This window comes from Enhydra lutris, unplaced genomic scaffold (assembly GCF_002288905.1).
Source record: "Enhydra lutris kenyoni isolate GAN:26980312 unplaced genomic scaffold, ASM228890v2 scaffoldscaffold4, whole genome shotgun sequence".
In the NCBI taxonomy this organism is placed as follows: Eukaryota; Metazoa; Chordata; class Mammalia; order Carnivora; family Mustelidae; genus Enhydra; species Enhydra lutris.
Window position 1 is genome coordinate 59560611 of NW_019154088.1, and position 14644 is coordinate 59575254.

Genomic DNA, 14644 nt, shown 5'->3' on the forward strand with positions numbered 1-14644 from the left:
CACCAAGACCAGGAGCAGACAGTGAGGTAGAGTTGCTCAGGAGCAGCCTGTCTCCTTCCATCTAGCAGTGGTAGCTTCTGGGTTTGGTGGTCTCTGGATCTAGGAGGATCCTGTCCCTATCCAAGTGGATATAAGGGGCCATTTGTTCTTTTGGTTTTCAGAAAATTCAACATGATCAGCCTTATAAGAATGAGGACTTTAATAAATTATTCCTATGCATAATATAATTTCATATATGCACAATATATAGTAATAATATAGTTCACTTAAACATGCCTTCATAAATCAAAGTTAGTATGATGAAATTTAATTTTATATTATTTTAAATAAAACTGTAGGGGCACCTAGGTGGCTCAGTCAGTTAAGCATCTGCCTTCTGCTTGAGTCATGATCCTGGAGTCTTGGGATTGAGTCCTGCATCGGGCTCCCTGCTCCACAGGAAGCCTGCTTCTCCTTTTCCCTCTGCCCTGACTTGCCTCCCTCTCCTCCCCCTCCCTCTCTCTCTATCTCAAATAAATTCAGTCTTTAAGAAAAGGCTGTTGATTAGAAGTATTTTCATAAATGAATTTGCAATAATATACAGATAACTCATAGAAATTAGTGAGTAAACCACAGAGATCCAAACAGATTATTTGTACATAGGGAATAAATTGACAGTTGTTAAAAAAAAAAAAAAAAAAAAAAAGAGCGAGAGAGAGACATACATAGTTTGTAGTACACCCTTGTGAATAACCAAAGGAAACCAGAACTCTCAAAAATACCTTTGTTTGCCTTTTGATAGTCAGCGAGATATATACTCTTTATGTTTCTAGTTTAAGAGTAGATTGATGGGGCGCCTGGGTGGCTCAGTGGGTTAAGCCGCTGCCTTCAGCTCAGGTCATGATCTCAGGGTCCTGGGATCGAGCCCCACATCGGACTCTCTGCTTGACGGGGAGCCTGCTTCCCTCTCTCTCTCTGTCTCTGCCTGCCTCTCTGTCTACTTGTGATCTCTCTCTGTCAAATAAATAAATAAAATCTTAAAAAAAATAAAAATAAAAATAAAAAATAAAAATAAAAAAAAATAAATAAGAGTAGATTGATACTACCCTTTTGGAAAACACTTTGACAATATTATTCAAGATCTTTGAAAAGCTTTCTACTATTTGATCAAATATTTTATTTCTAGGAATCTAGCCTAAGGACATAATATTAAATATGGAAAATTCTTAATACCAAAGACATTATGTGGCAGCACTTTAAAAATTTACTAATTTCTGTCGTGAGCCAAACCATACTCCCTCCACTCCAATACATGATTTATCCCAGAAGCTGGAAAATCCTGAAGCTAGAAAAATTGGTTTTATTTGCAAATAGGACAGTCATGTGGTCTTGAGGTTTTAAGTAACACCACTGCGACTACTGCTACTAAAGATGGTAATGATGATAATAGTTTCTGCCACGGATGGTTTGGTCATTGTTGTATCATTTCATTCCCACATAACCCTATAACCCTGCAAGGTAACTAGTATCAACCTGGTTATACTGGTGGGAAAGCCAAGGTTTAGAGGTGGGGTTGTTTTTTTGTTTTTTTGTTTTTTTTCTTTAGAGAATTTTAGAGGTAACTTTAGGGGTTTTAATGTTATTAAGATGATGTCATAAAGGGGCACCTGAGTGGCTCAGTGGGTTAGGCCTCTGCCTTCAGCTCAGGTCATGATCTCAGGGTCCTGGGATTGAACCCTGCACTGGGCTCTCTGCTCGGCGGGGAGCCTGCTTCCTCCTCTCTCTCTCTCTCTGCCTGCCTCTCTGCCTGCTTGTGATCTCTCTCTTTCTGTGTTAAATAAATAAATAAAATCTTTTTTTTTTTTAAATGGTGTCATAAATAAAGAACACAGAAATTCCCCAACCCTGCCCTGTCAGTTTTCCTGATTTGCTGTGGGATTGTCAAGGGAGATATATACTCAAAAAATAAGACCAATGGTATTGCCTTATTATAATCTGCATGAGTGCTCAATACCCCAGCAAGTTCCCTGGGAAAAAAGTGGTTGGGGCATGTGGGCCAGCCTAAACGCTTACAAGGCCTTTTTCTCATCCAGATCTAAATCCAAATCTTGGAATTTTATCACAGGGTAGCTCAGATATGGATACACTGACCTGGGTTCTTCACCGGATCTGAAGATAGGTTCATAATGTTAGTCTCAAGGATCTTACCTATTGAACAATAAGGAAGCAACACAGAGCAGAAAAAGAACCATCTCCATGTACTGCATTTTTCAGGCTTACTGATCCTGCTTACCAGTAATGACCAATTGATGTCTTGGAATTTGAATAGAGTAGCAACTTCCTCTGTAAAAAAAAAGGCAAAAAATGAGGCTAGAGGTTAAGTAATTTCCCCAGGATTATATGGCTAATAAATGGCGTAATCATTACGTCATATGATTATTAATCTTACCTGGTTAATTCCCGGTCTGTTTGACTACAAAGTCATGTTTCAATCATCATCATATTGTAGTCTCTGTAAACATTTGAAATATGTATATGGCAGAAGTAAAAATTGGTGACCTTTGCTTTGTTCCCCTTTTTCAACTGTAAAGATGCGCTCACAAAGGTATTTTAAAAATTAATAGGGGCGGGGCGCCTGGGTGGCTCAGTGGGTTAAGCCTCTGCCTTTGGCCCAGGTCATGATCTCATCGGGCTCTCTGCTCGGCGGGGAGCCTGCTTCCTCCTCTCTCTCTGCCTGCGTCTCTGCCTACTTGTGATCTCTTTCTCTTAAAAAAAAAAAAAAAAAAGAAAAAAAAATTAATAGGGGCACCTGGGTGGCTCGGTTGGTTAAGCATCTGTCTTTGGCTCAGGTCATGATCTCAGGGTCCCGGGATCGAACCCCACATTGGGCTCCCTGCTCAGCGGGGAGCCTGCTTCTGCCTCTACCTGCTACTCCTCCTGGTTGTACTCTCTGTCTCTGTGTCAAAAAAATAAATAAAATATTTTCTAAAATTAATAGAAATAGAAACGTATAAGGGTCCAGGCGCTTCTTATTATGTTGAGAATCTTCTGTCATGGTGTCTAGCATAGGAGCATTTCATATATTTGTTGAAATAATATATTAGTTTGTATGAAGTTATACGAGTTCTACTACACTAATGTTTAATTCTTTTCTACGATGCCTTTTTAACTCAAAAAAAGCACATTTTAGTACTGACAGTTAACATAACTTTCATTTAATTTTGTGATGAATTAAATACTATCTTCAGAAACAATCCATTTCTGTAGTATGTATTTGTAGCATGATGCTCCGCACCAGTGACTGAAACACGATACCACTGAGGACTTTTGTCCTCCAAAGCATAGAAACCTGGATGTTTATCTAGGATATGGGACCAGATTTCCACTCTCTTTAATGAAAGACAGAAGTGCAAAAGTAAGACTAAAGGCTAGAATGTCAGGGGACTATTCAAGTTTGGGAAAAGGCAGAGTGAGTCTACTTTTTCTTTATTCTGCCCTTTCCATTTATTGTGGAACAGAACCCATAGTCTTGCTCTTTCTTTTTTCTTCACTCAGTGGTGGCTTGTGTCAGTGTAACAACAAGGTTCTTTGAATGTAATGAAAATTAAATACATACAATTTTTTCCCCATTTGAGTGAACATAAATTATTATGCCCCATGCAGAGAGTTCCGTGCCAGGAAAGAGTTTGCGTCTTATCTTTACAGATGTTTGAGTCAGCCTCCAGTCAGGAGACCGAAATCTTCCTAGTAATTTTTTTCCTGTTTAAAAATTTTTTATTCAGTTATTGTTTTAGTTACACTTTTATTTTCAGATAATTGTAGATTCACATGCAGTTGTAAGAAATTATATAGAGAGATCCTCTATACCCTTTAAGTTTCCCCAATGTTAAATCTTATAAAGGTACATAGTACCATATTGCAATCAGGATACGGATTTTGAGACAGTCACGATAAAGAATGTTTCCATCACCACGAGGGTCCCTCATGTTGTCATTTGAGAACCTACTGTTTCCCTCCTCTGCATATATACAGTATGTAACCTTTGGGGATTGGCTGTTTTCACTCAGCATAATTCTCTGGAGATTCATTCAGGTTCTTGCATGTGTTGATAGTTTGTTCCTTTTTCTTGCTGTGTAGTATTCCATGGTATGGTTATAATCACAGTTTGGTTAATTATTGACCACTGAAGGACATCTGGGTTGTTTATAAGTTTTGACTATTTTAAGTAAAGCTGCTATAAACCTCCATGTAGGGGTCTTTATGTGAATAGAAGTTTTTATTTCTCAGGGTTAACTGCCCAAGAGTACAGTTGCTGGCTTGTATGTTAACTGTGTATTGAGTTTTTAAAGAAACTGCCAGACTATTCCCATCAGCAGTGTGGAGTGACACAGTTTCTCTGCATCATTGCCAGAATTAGATATTGTCTCAGTTTTTTAAAAGTCATTCTGATAGGTATGTAGTGATATCACATTATGGTTTAATTTGCATTTTCCTAATTGCTAGTGGTGTTGATAATCTTCTCTGGTGCTTGTCTGCCATCTGTATGTCATCTTTGGTGAACTGTCTCTTCATATCTTTTTCTATGGTATTTAGCCCTAGTGAGTGATTATTTTCTTAAAGTGTTCTGTCTTGCTAGATTGTCCCATTTTTGGTTCTCTGGCTGAAGAGAGCAAGCTTCCCTTGGGACTTTTTTTTTTTTTTTCCTGTGCTTATTGATATCACTATGTGTTGACTTCTCCAGCACACACTCTGGGATATCTGAGGGAAAAAGAAAATGCAGGGAACTTACCACAAAGTTGGTGTTCAGAGCTGATGTCCCCAGTTGTTCAGGAAGGTATATGATATCCAGGGTTTTTAGTCGTACTTAATAGGAAGAATAGGGAAGGTTATATCTGCTCTGTATTTCCAGAAATTTCCTGAGGTGTATATATTTTTTAGACATTTGCTTGTTGGAAATTTATTTTCAAATTTTATGTAATTATTAAAAATGCTTAGGTCATACTGGTAAGCTGAGCATGAAGATTACATGAAAACATGAAGATTACATTAGTCAACTCTCAAATTTTTTTTTGATAAAGCAGTGTTTCACATTCCATGTTAGAAATGATGTGGAGTTAGAATCATGAAAGATGAAAATTGAAGTCATATTAAAGATGTATTAGAGTTCTGTTTTATTCAGATGAGCATATAGGTTCTTCAACATTCCAACAATGATTCCTGTTAGAGGAATCTAGGATCTGCCATTTTATTTTTATTTTTTTATTTTTTAAAGATTTTATTTATTTATTTGACAGAGAGAGATCACAAGCAGGCAGAGAGGCAGGCAGAGAGAGAGGAGGAAGTAGGCTCCCTGCTGAGCAGAAAGTCCGATACGGGGCTCGATCCCAGGACTCTGAGATCATGACCTGAGCCGAAGGCAGCGGCTTAACCCACTGAGCCACCCAGGTGCCCCAGATCTGCCATTTTTTATACTACTGAATGAAGGTGGGGTTTTTTGGGGTAGACTGTTATTTCACATGGACAAGAAACATGGTTTTAGATTATTGTAATTATTTTATCATGCAGAGTGGGAAGAAATTTGGATATAAGATTGTATTTTTTTTTTAAAGATTTTATTTATTTGACAGACAGAGATCACAAGTAGGCAGAAAGGCAGGCATAGGGCGCGGGGAAGCAGGCTCCCCAATGAGCAGAGAGCCTGATGCGGGGCTCAATCCCAGGACCCTGAGATCATGACCTGAGCCCAAAGGCAGAGGTTTAACCCACTGAGCCACCCCAGGTGCCCATGGATGTAAGATTATTGTTAAATGAGATAGTTAGGATTCTAAATACTTTTATTGAGAAAGTAGGAAAATAATAGCTTGCTTTAGAAAAGTGAAATATACAAAGGAAATACTCTGTTATAAATAGCCAATAACAGAATTTTGGTTATTGGTTTAACTGTGTAAATATATCAAAAAAATGTCACCTATCTTTTTTACAGATTGAAATTGTCAAAGAAGAATTTAGTGAACATTTAGAAGTTGTAGATAAGATTAACCAGATCTGCAGAAATCTACAATTTCATCTAAATAAAATGAGAATTTTTGAAGAGCCTCCTTTTGAGAAAGAAGCTAATATTATTGTGGATAGATGGCTTGATGTGAGTGACAATTTAATTCACTAAAATTTTTATTTTATAGCAAATCAGTCTTTTCTATCATACCTTTAGTATTTTTATTTAACTATTATATTTGGAAGTGTTTATTATAAAATGTTCAAATAGTATAAAATTTATGACTTAAGAATTAATTTCACCCCCTTAGTGAAATGGGTCTACTAACAAATGGGTCTATCATCTTTAAGATATAAAGTCGTATACTCAACTTATGTAAAATAAACTGGTTAATATATTAACCATTTAGGATATTCAAGTCCAACTATATATTTATTTAATACAGCTTTAGTTGAGTAACATATTTTTATGAATTACAGATTAAGCATTTGTCCATGTTATATTTTCATCTGGGTTCTTAAAAGACCCTTTTATTTATTGTGGCTTATTAATTCGTTGGACTATTGCTTTCAGTTGCCTATAAGTGGCAGCAAAGTTTTTTTTTTTTGTAGAAGGAAGAACTATGTGATCTGTTAAAGCATATTTTTTTGTTGGTAAATAAAGCAAATTATTTAATAAGCAAAGGTAAATTCAATTTTTATTTTAAAATAGAGCATCTGAAAATGGTTTTCATACTTTTTACCACTAAATGTGTTCTTTCTATTTTTTAATTATGGTAGATAAATGAGAAGACAGAAGACTACTATGAAAATCTTGGTCGAGCTCTAGCTTTATGGGACAAACTTTTTAACTTAAAAAATGTCATTGATGAGTGGACTGAAAAGGTCCTTCGAAAAATGGAATTACATCAACTGGCTGAAGATGAAAGAGAAAAGCTGAAGGTAATTTGCAACAGAAGTAAAATGTATACTCTTTTTGTACACAGCTGATGTTTAATATGGAGCTTACTTTCTCGAAGCAGAGTAGAGAAATCACAAGGAAATGTTTTCTTTCATTATCCCTTGAGTGGGACCTTTCTGTTGTTTGTGTATCTAGGAAGATGTTAGCAGGTATTATTAACCTGGGGTTGACAGACACACAAGTGGTTCCTGGATAAAATGACCTCATATGGGAAAAGTTGCATCTTTATTTTTATGAATGTCTAACCAGATTGTAATATTGGTTCCAATTATGAATATAGTCAACAAACATAGTAGGATGAATGTTATACGTGACTTGGTTGTCAAGAAAATCACAAGTACTTTTGAATCATCTGGTTGTAACTGTTACCCTTTATCAGTACTTTGAAATTATGGTATTCAGTAGAATCACTTCTAGATCTTATTATTTAAAGTATTAATATAGAAACATGTATATTACTATGGCAGAAATTATTTTTAATATTTTGAAAACTGTAACTCAATTTAATTGTTTCCCCTTATCTTCCTACATGATTTATCTTATATTTTGTTATTAAAAAATAGTTATGCAAAGGGTCCACAGGATAACTCCTAGAAGAAACCCCTTCAAAAGGCAAAATTATTCCCTGGTGGTCAGTGTAGGTCCCAGGGGTTGGCAGACATTTTCTTAAGAGGTCAAATTGTAAATATTTTAAGCTTATAGATCATTTGCTCACTGTCACAACTGCTTAATGCTGCTGTTGTAGCATGAAAGCATTCAGTCATAGACAATACATAAATGCGTGGAAGTAACTGGGTTCCAATAAAACTTTACTTATAAAAATAGACTGCCAGCCCTTAGACTATTAACTCCTGATCCTACATCATGATTATGGTCAACCTTCATAATTTGAATTAAGCAGTCTCTCCTTACCAAAGATTAGAAAAAAAGTATCAGGCCGAGTATTAAAATCTTATTAGAGCTTCAAAAAAGGCTATTTTTAAAACTGTAATCTCTGTACCATTTGGAAAGATTTAAGTTATCTCTTTTAACCCTAGGAAGAATTCTTTCTAATTGCTTATTTATGTATTATTCACTTGGATCGCATGAAATCTCTATCTTCGTAGGTCAGAAAACAGTTAAAGATTAGCAATTATATCTGGTTCAGTGTAATAGAAAAATAAATGTGTGCATGAAGGTTTTACAGTATGCCAGCTCTAGTGCTTCATCTGTTCTCAAATCTTTGTTATTTTTATCTGCTTTTAAATTCATATATCCATTTTCATACATTTGGAAAAGGTTTTCAAAAATGTGTAGAGATATACGAGTTTCCATTGTGTATGATGACAGAAATTATGATTTTCTAAGTGTACATGAGTAAGTCCCTTAGAAATGCCTTGACAGGGGTGCCTGGGTGGCTCAATGGGTTAAAGCCTTTGGCTCAGGTCATGATCCCAGGGTCCTGGGATTGAGCCCCACATTGGGTTCTCTGCTCGGCGGGGAGCCTGCTTCCCCTCCCCTCTCTCTGTCTGTCTCTCTGCCTACTTGTGATCTCTGTCAAATAAATAAATATATATATATCTTAAAAAAAAAAAAAAAGAAATGCCTCGACATACAGGTTGTTTAAAAAATTTGAAGTTAAAGAGTATAAACCACCAGCCTGTGGGCTGGATTCCGCCAAGAGTACGCGTGTGTATGTGTGTAACTCCTAGGACTCCTTAAAAAAACAAGTGATTTGGGGGATATTGAAAGGCTCTCTTAGTTTCTGTATATAATAATAGTAATCCTGGGTACCAGAAAATAAAATATATATATATATATTTTCCATTAACATTATTTGTTCTAGGAAGAGTTACAAGCCTATGAACAAAAATCTTCAGAGTTTTCTGCAAGAGTGGCTAACATACAGTTTCTCCTTCAAAGCAGTGAAATACCCCTTGAATTGCAGGTGAGAGGATTTTTATTTGGAAGTTGCAATTAAAGCACTCTAAAGTAATGTCCACAGATGCCTGGACGGTGTAGTCCGTTAAGTGTCCCCCTCTTGGTTTCAGCTCAGGCCCTGATCCGAGGGTCATGAGATTGAGCCCCGCATTGGGCTTGCACTCAGTGCAGAATCGGCTTCGGTTTCTCTCTCCTTCTCCCTCTGCCCCTCCCCCTGCGCACACTCTCTCTCAGATAACGAAATCTTAATTAAAAAAAAAAAAAAAGTTTGGGGCGCCTGGGTGGCTCAGTGGGTTAAAGCCTCTGCCTTCGGCTCAGGTCATGATCTCAGGGTCCTGGGATCGAGCCCCGTATCGGGCTCTCTGCTCAGCAGGGAGCCTGCTTCCCCCTCTCTCTCTGCCTGCCTTTCTGCCTACTTGTGATCTCTGTCTGTCAAATAAATAAAATCTTTAAAAAAAAAAAAAAAAGTTCATAAACCAGAATTCTAAATCTTAAAACTAAAATGAAATTAAGATCATTATTTAGTTCATGTTTATTCAATTCCTACATTAAATCCAACTAAATTTTTAACAGTTGGCATAGTTCATTGTATTTGTTTCGAATAAATATTTTCGTATTATTTTAGTCTCATTTCACTGATTTCCAGGACTCCTGTGTAGAGGTGGAGATGTTGTCCTGCTTCTGTGTAAAGTAACGAGGTTTCCTCCTGAGTGTCTTTTGGCCATAGGAAGGAGAATATGGCTCAAGTGATTCCCCATTTATTAATTGCTGGATGGAGAAGCAGGGAGATGGCTGCGAGTATGGTTTTCTATCGTGTGAAGAGATTGGTTACAATTTTATTTCGATCAGACCGTATAGTGGCTGAATGTGACATCCGGAGTCAGACCTTCTGGGTGGAGTTCTGGCTCGGCACCACTAGTTTTGTGATCTTAGGCAAGTTACTTAACATTCAAAAGCCTGTATTTTGTACGTAAAATGCTTACCATAAAGCTGTGCACATAATAAACACTCAATAAATGCTGGCCATTTAATTTTTCTGTATATTTTAATATATTTTCCAATGAGTGCCTCGAGAGGGCACCTCAGCTGAGATGCTAGATAAAACTTGCTTTGGAGGGGGAAAGGACTCATCCTCTTTAGTCTTTTGGAAAAAAAATGTCAGAACGTCAATCTTGGTTTTTTCGTATTATTCTTTTTTTTTTAAACAATTGGAATGGTATCAGCGATGTAGAACATCGAAGAATTAACTTTGTGTTGAAATGAAGCAAAGTTTCAACTCATTCTCTAGCAACGCAGTTGTCTTAAAATCTAGTTAAATAAAGCCTGCCACAGACTTTTTGTATGTTTCATGATTTCAGGTCATGGAGTCCTCCATTTTAAACAAGATAGACAACGTAAAAACACATTTAATAGGAGAATCCATGTGCCCTGCACTCAGTGGCAGCCCGGCTGAGCTAAGGGAGGACCTGGACCAAGCCAAGACCCAGATTGGAATGACTGAGTCCCTCTTAAAAGCTCTGTCTCCTTCCGACAGCTTAGAGATCTTTACTAAACTTGAGGTATGTTGCAGCTGTGTCTCTTCGTAGTTCAGATTTATTTTTATACTTGTTTCTGATGGCTTTGACCTCTTGAGGTTAATAAACCTAGTTACTAAAAAATGAAAGCCAAGGGCAAAAACTCAGAAAAACAGTTTGTGTCTATTTAGCAGTCTCACCTTTGAATTGCTTGGTGGACAGTAATTATTTGATATTAAATTGCATTGTGTTACACCTGTACCAGCTAAGGTAAAGCGAATCCACCCAACAGAAGATCATTGAGATTTTTACAAAAACAATGGAGATCTGTTATGCTTTGTATAAATTGAGCTCATTTTGAGACCTAATGGTTGTTTGTTTGTTTATGTATTTAGGAGATACAGCAGCAAATCCTACAGCAAAAGCACAGTATGATGTTACTTGAGAATCAAATAGGTTGTCTGACTCCTGAACTCTCTGAATTAAAGAAGCAATACGAAAGTGTCAGTGACTTGTTTAATACCAAAAAAAGTGTTTTGCAAGATCACTTTTCTAAGTTATTGAATGGTGAGTGCAATGTTTCTCCTAACACTTTCTGGGAATCTGGAAGTATGAATAAGTATTGTGAATGCGAAGGCTTATCTAAGCTTCACTTACAAATGGTTGCACAGATTCTAGTTAAGGGAAAGGATTTATTTAATTAGTTAGGATTTATTCAGATCACTCTTCGGAGGGGAAGTGCTCACTAATTTATGCCTATGGTAGATAACATCTTTTCCTTTAAAGTCCCAAATATTTATTTCATGAAAGAAGGTCACCAACATTTTCAGATTTGACCTGCTCACTGTAGTGAGTGAGTCTAGGGACATGTCTGTGAGCAGGCTGCCCTTGCAGGTGTCTTTGGGTGTCCTGTGTGCTTGGAAAGGAGGTTTGGTATAGAAAATATACCACAATTTGGGGCACCTGTGTGGCTCAGTTGGTTAAACATCCGACTCTTGATCTCAGCTCAGGTCTTGATTTTAGGGTCATGAGTTCAAGTTCTGCACTGGGCTCCATGCTGGGCATGGAGCCTACTTAAAAAAGAAAAAAAAGTTAAAAAGAAAAAGAAAATATACCACAATTACTCTCTAGAATCTGTTAGCCTCAGAGTTGGGTTTCAACTTATTACCCACTTTATACAATGACTGTAGTAGCCATGTCATGCAAAGCAAGTGTCAAATCTCTCAATTTAACAAGGTGTTTGAAGTCTCCCTTGAATGAATACAACTTTCTTTGTTTTTCCCTGCAGATCAGTGTAAGAATTTTAACGACTGGTTTGGCAACATTAAAATGAACCTTGAAGAGTGTTTTGAATCATTAGAAACAAAAAAGAGTGTGGAACAAAAGCTACAAAAACTTTCTGTAAGATATGTGTATATATATATATATATATATATGTATATGCAATTTAACTAAAATTTATCAAAACTAAAGTGCTAGAGACATAGGGCTGTATTTAAGTAGATAAAATCATTACTTTGGGGGTGCCTGAGTGGTTTAGTTGGTTAAGCATCTGATGCTTGATTTCTGCTCAAGTCATAATCTCAGGGTTGTGGGATTAAGCCCCACCTTGGGCTCCATGATGAGTGTGGAGCCTGTTTAGGATTCTGTCTCTCCTTTTCCCCCCTCCCCACTCAAGCTCTCTCTCTCTCAAAAAAAAAAAAAAAAAAAAAAATTACTTTGACTTATTTACTAATTTCTCTATAGAGATAATATTTCCAAATAACCAACTTTTCCCCAAATATTTCAAAACTCCATATTTATTGGGTAAGGATGCAGGCCAATTAAGTTGTATTTTCACACCTAGTCTAAGATGCTATTTAACTTAGTGTTTACCGGTAAATCCAGTCAACTTAAAATTATATTTGATAAAAAATAAAGGCTTTGGACGCCTGGGTGGCTCAGTGGGTTAAGCTGCTGCCTTCGGCTCAGGTCATGATCTCAGGGTCCTGGGATCGAGTTCCGCATCGGGCTCTCTGCTCGACAGGGAGTCTGCTTCCCTCTCTCTCTCTCTCTCTCTCTCTCTGCCTGCCTGCCTCTCTGTCTACTTGTGATCTCTCTCTGTCAAATAAATAATAAATAAAATCTTTAAAAAAAAAAAAAGAAAAAAAAATAAAGGCTTTACCTAATGTGGCTTTTGAAATTCCTTTATTTTCTTGAGAGAGATCTCTTTACTTTTTATTATTTTTTTTCCTGAGTAATATTTTAAAAAATCTCAGTTGAGAGGCACCTGGGTGGCTTAGTCATTAAGCATCTGCCTTCAGCTCAGGTTATGATCCCAGGGTTCTGGGATTGAGCCCCATATCAGGGGCCCCTGCTCAGCGAGAAGCCTGCTTCTCCCTCTCCCACTCTCCCTGCTTGTGCTCCTTCTATCACTGTGTCAAATAAATAAATAAGGGGCGTCTGGGTGACTCAGTGGGTTAAAGCTTCTGCCTTCGGCTCGGGTCATGATCTCAGGATCCTGGGATCGAGCCCTGCATCGGGCTCTCTGCTCAGCAGCGAGCCTGCTTCCCCACCTCACTCCCGCCGCCTGCCTCTCTGCCTGCCTGTGATCTCTGTCAAATAAATAAATAAAATCTTAAAAAAAAAATCTCAGTTGCACTTTACTACAGCTGGTTGAACTGTAGTGTTAGGTAGCCTGAAATAAAAGGTAGTATGCATGAGGGCATTTAAAATGCTTGCCACATCCTTAAATCTTGATCACTTTAGGCTAGGTTTCTAGTACTTTAGTGTTGATGATAAGTCATACTCTCAAGCTTATGAGTGGCACTAAATGTTCTTTGTTTGATTGCTTGCTTTGGTGATACTGTTCTTTATTGATAAAAATTGCCTTTCTGCTCTTTTTTTGTTTAAGTCCCAACTTTTTATTTTTTATCTTTTGCCTTTAACTTTGCCCATGGTATGGGTCTTAGCAATGGGTGCTCAAACCTTGACCCACAAACACTGAAATAAAATGTGGATTCAGGCAAAGTTAAATAGTGAATTGGCTGTTTAGGTTTACATGTTGATTTCCAGAAGGGAGCAAGTATTTAGAAGCTGAGGAAAGAAAAACGAAGCTTTCCCAGTCTTATTCCTACTGACATTCATGGTGACCCTGCATTATTTTTCTTGATCCATTTCCAGTGAGTCAGATGTAAACACACATTTTACACCTAACAAATTGGTCATTCGCCATTAAAGTTAGCCATGTCTGCATAGCTCTTCTCTTGTACTGGTGTTAAAAAGGTGGCACGTCTCTGTACCAGCTTGGGAAAGCTTCGTGGGGGTTATAGAGATGACACTTTGACTTTGCCAGTAGAACATCATTGACTTTCTGTCTCTCTTAAGGATTTCTTGACTCTTGAAGGAAGAGGCAGTAAAATACAGCAGGTGGGCACTGTACTGAATCATGTTAAGAAGCACCTGCCCAAAGCACATGTTAAGGAGCTTAACAGTTGGATTATAAATCAAGAAATCGAATTAGAAAAAATGGAGTCCATTTGCCAGGCCCGAGCAAAGGAGCTTAATGACTACTTGCAGCAGCTACTGAGGTAGGAAATAAAGGCAATATCTAAATAACATGTTTTCTAATGGTACCTTTATATGTTCTGTGCCTCAGTACAGCTGACACTGGGATATACAATACACACAAATTTCACAAATAAAATACATATTTGCAAATCAAAGTTTGTCTCTAGAGGACCGAAGTTAAGAGAATTCGTCAAATTATCTAATATGGTAATAGTTCAGGGGAGAGTCCAGAAATGTTTTCTGTTTGTTTCTTGTTCCTTCTCATACATTTGCATAGCTCGTTGCTTTTATAGAATCCCACTATAGTACAGGCTGCTATTGTTCGGATTTTAATGTTACAAATTAATTTTTCTCTAAAGAATAACAAAAAAAAGTGGTTAAAAACCTGGTTAGCTTCCGAAATTCATGCCTACCTTCTCTTCATAGACACACTTTTTGCTTCCGTTCTATTTTAACATATATAATGTTCTTTTAGACTCCAGGATGACCACAGCAATCTGAGCAAGTGGTTGACTAGTCAAGAAGAGAAATGGGAAGAAATGGAAAAATCAGGAGAGAAAACTGAGCTATTTTGCGAAGCTGTAGCTAAAAAGAGGTAGAGCTGATCTCGTACGAGTGTATTTTCTGCCACCGTGGTTTCTTACATGGTGCTGTGGCTGCTGTAAACTTTCTGTGATGTTTATTTACATGTGTGTAATGTTATTATGATTAATGTTAATTTGTTTTT

General features: G+C 37.2%; 1 protein-coding gene across 1 annotated transcript in view; it reads left to right on the top strand.

Moving 5' to 3' along the window:
- Nucleotides 1-14644, top strand: part of LOC111159679 (spectrin repeat containing nuclear envelope protein 2) — a 275318-nt gene that overhangs the window by 87334 nt on the left and 173340 nt on the right. Inside the window, 8 exon segments of the mRNA XM_022522256.1 lie at nt 5963-6121; nt 6754-6915; nt 8760-8861; nt 10213-10413; nt 10764-10935; nt 11657-11769; nt 13735-13937; nt 14393-14512. Coding sequence (XP_022377964.1) covers nt 5963-6121; nt 6754-6915; nt 8760-8861; nt 10213-10413; nt 10764-10935; nt 11657-11769; nt 13735-13937; nt 14393-14512 — 1232 coding nt within the window.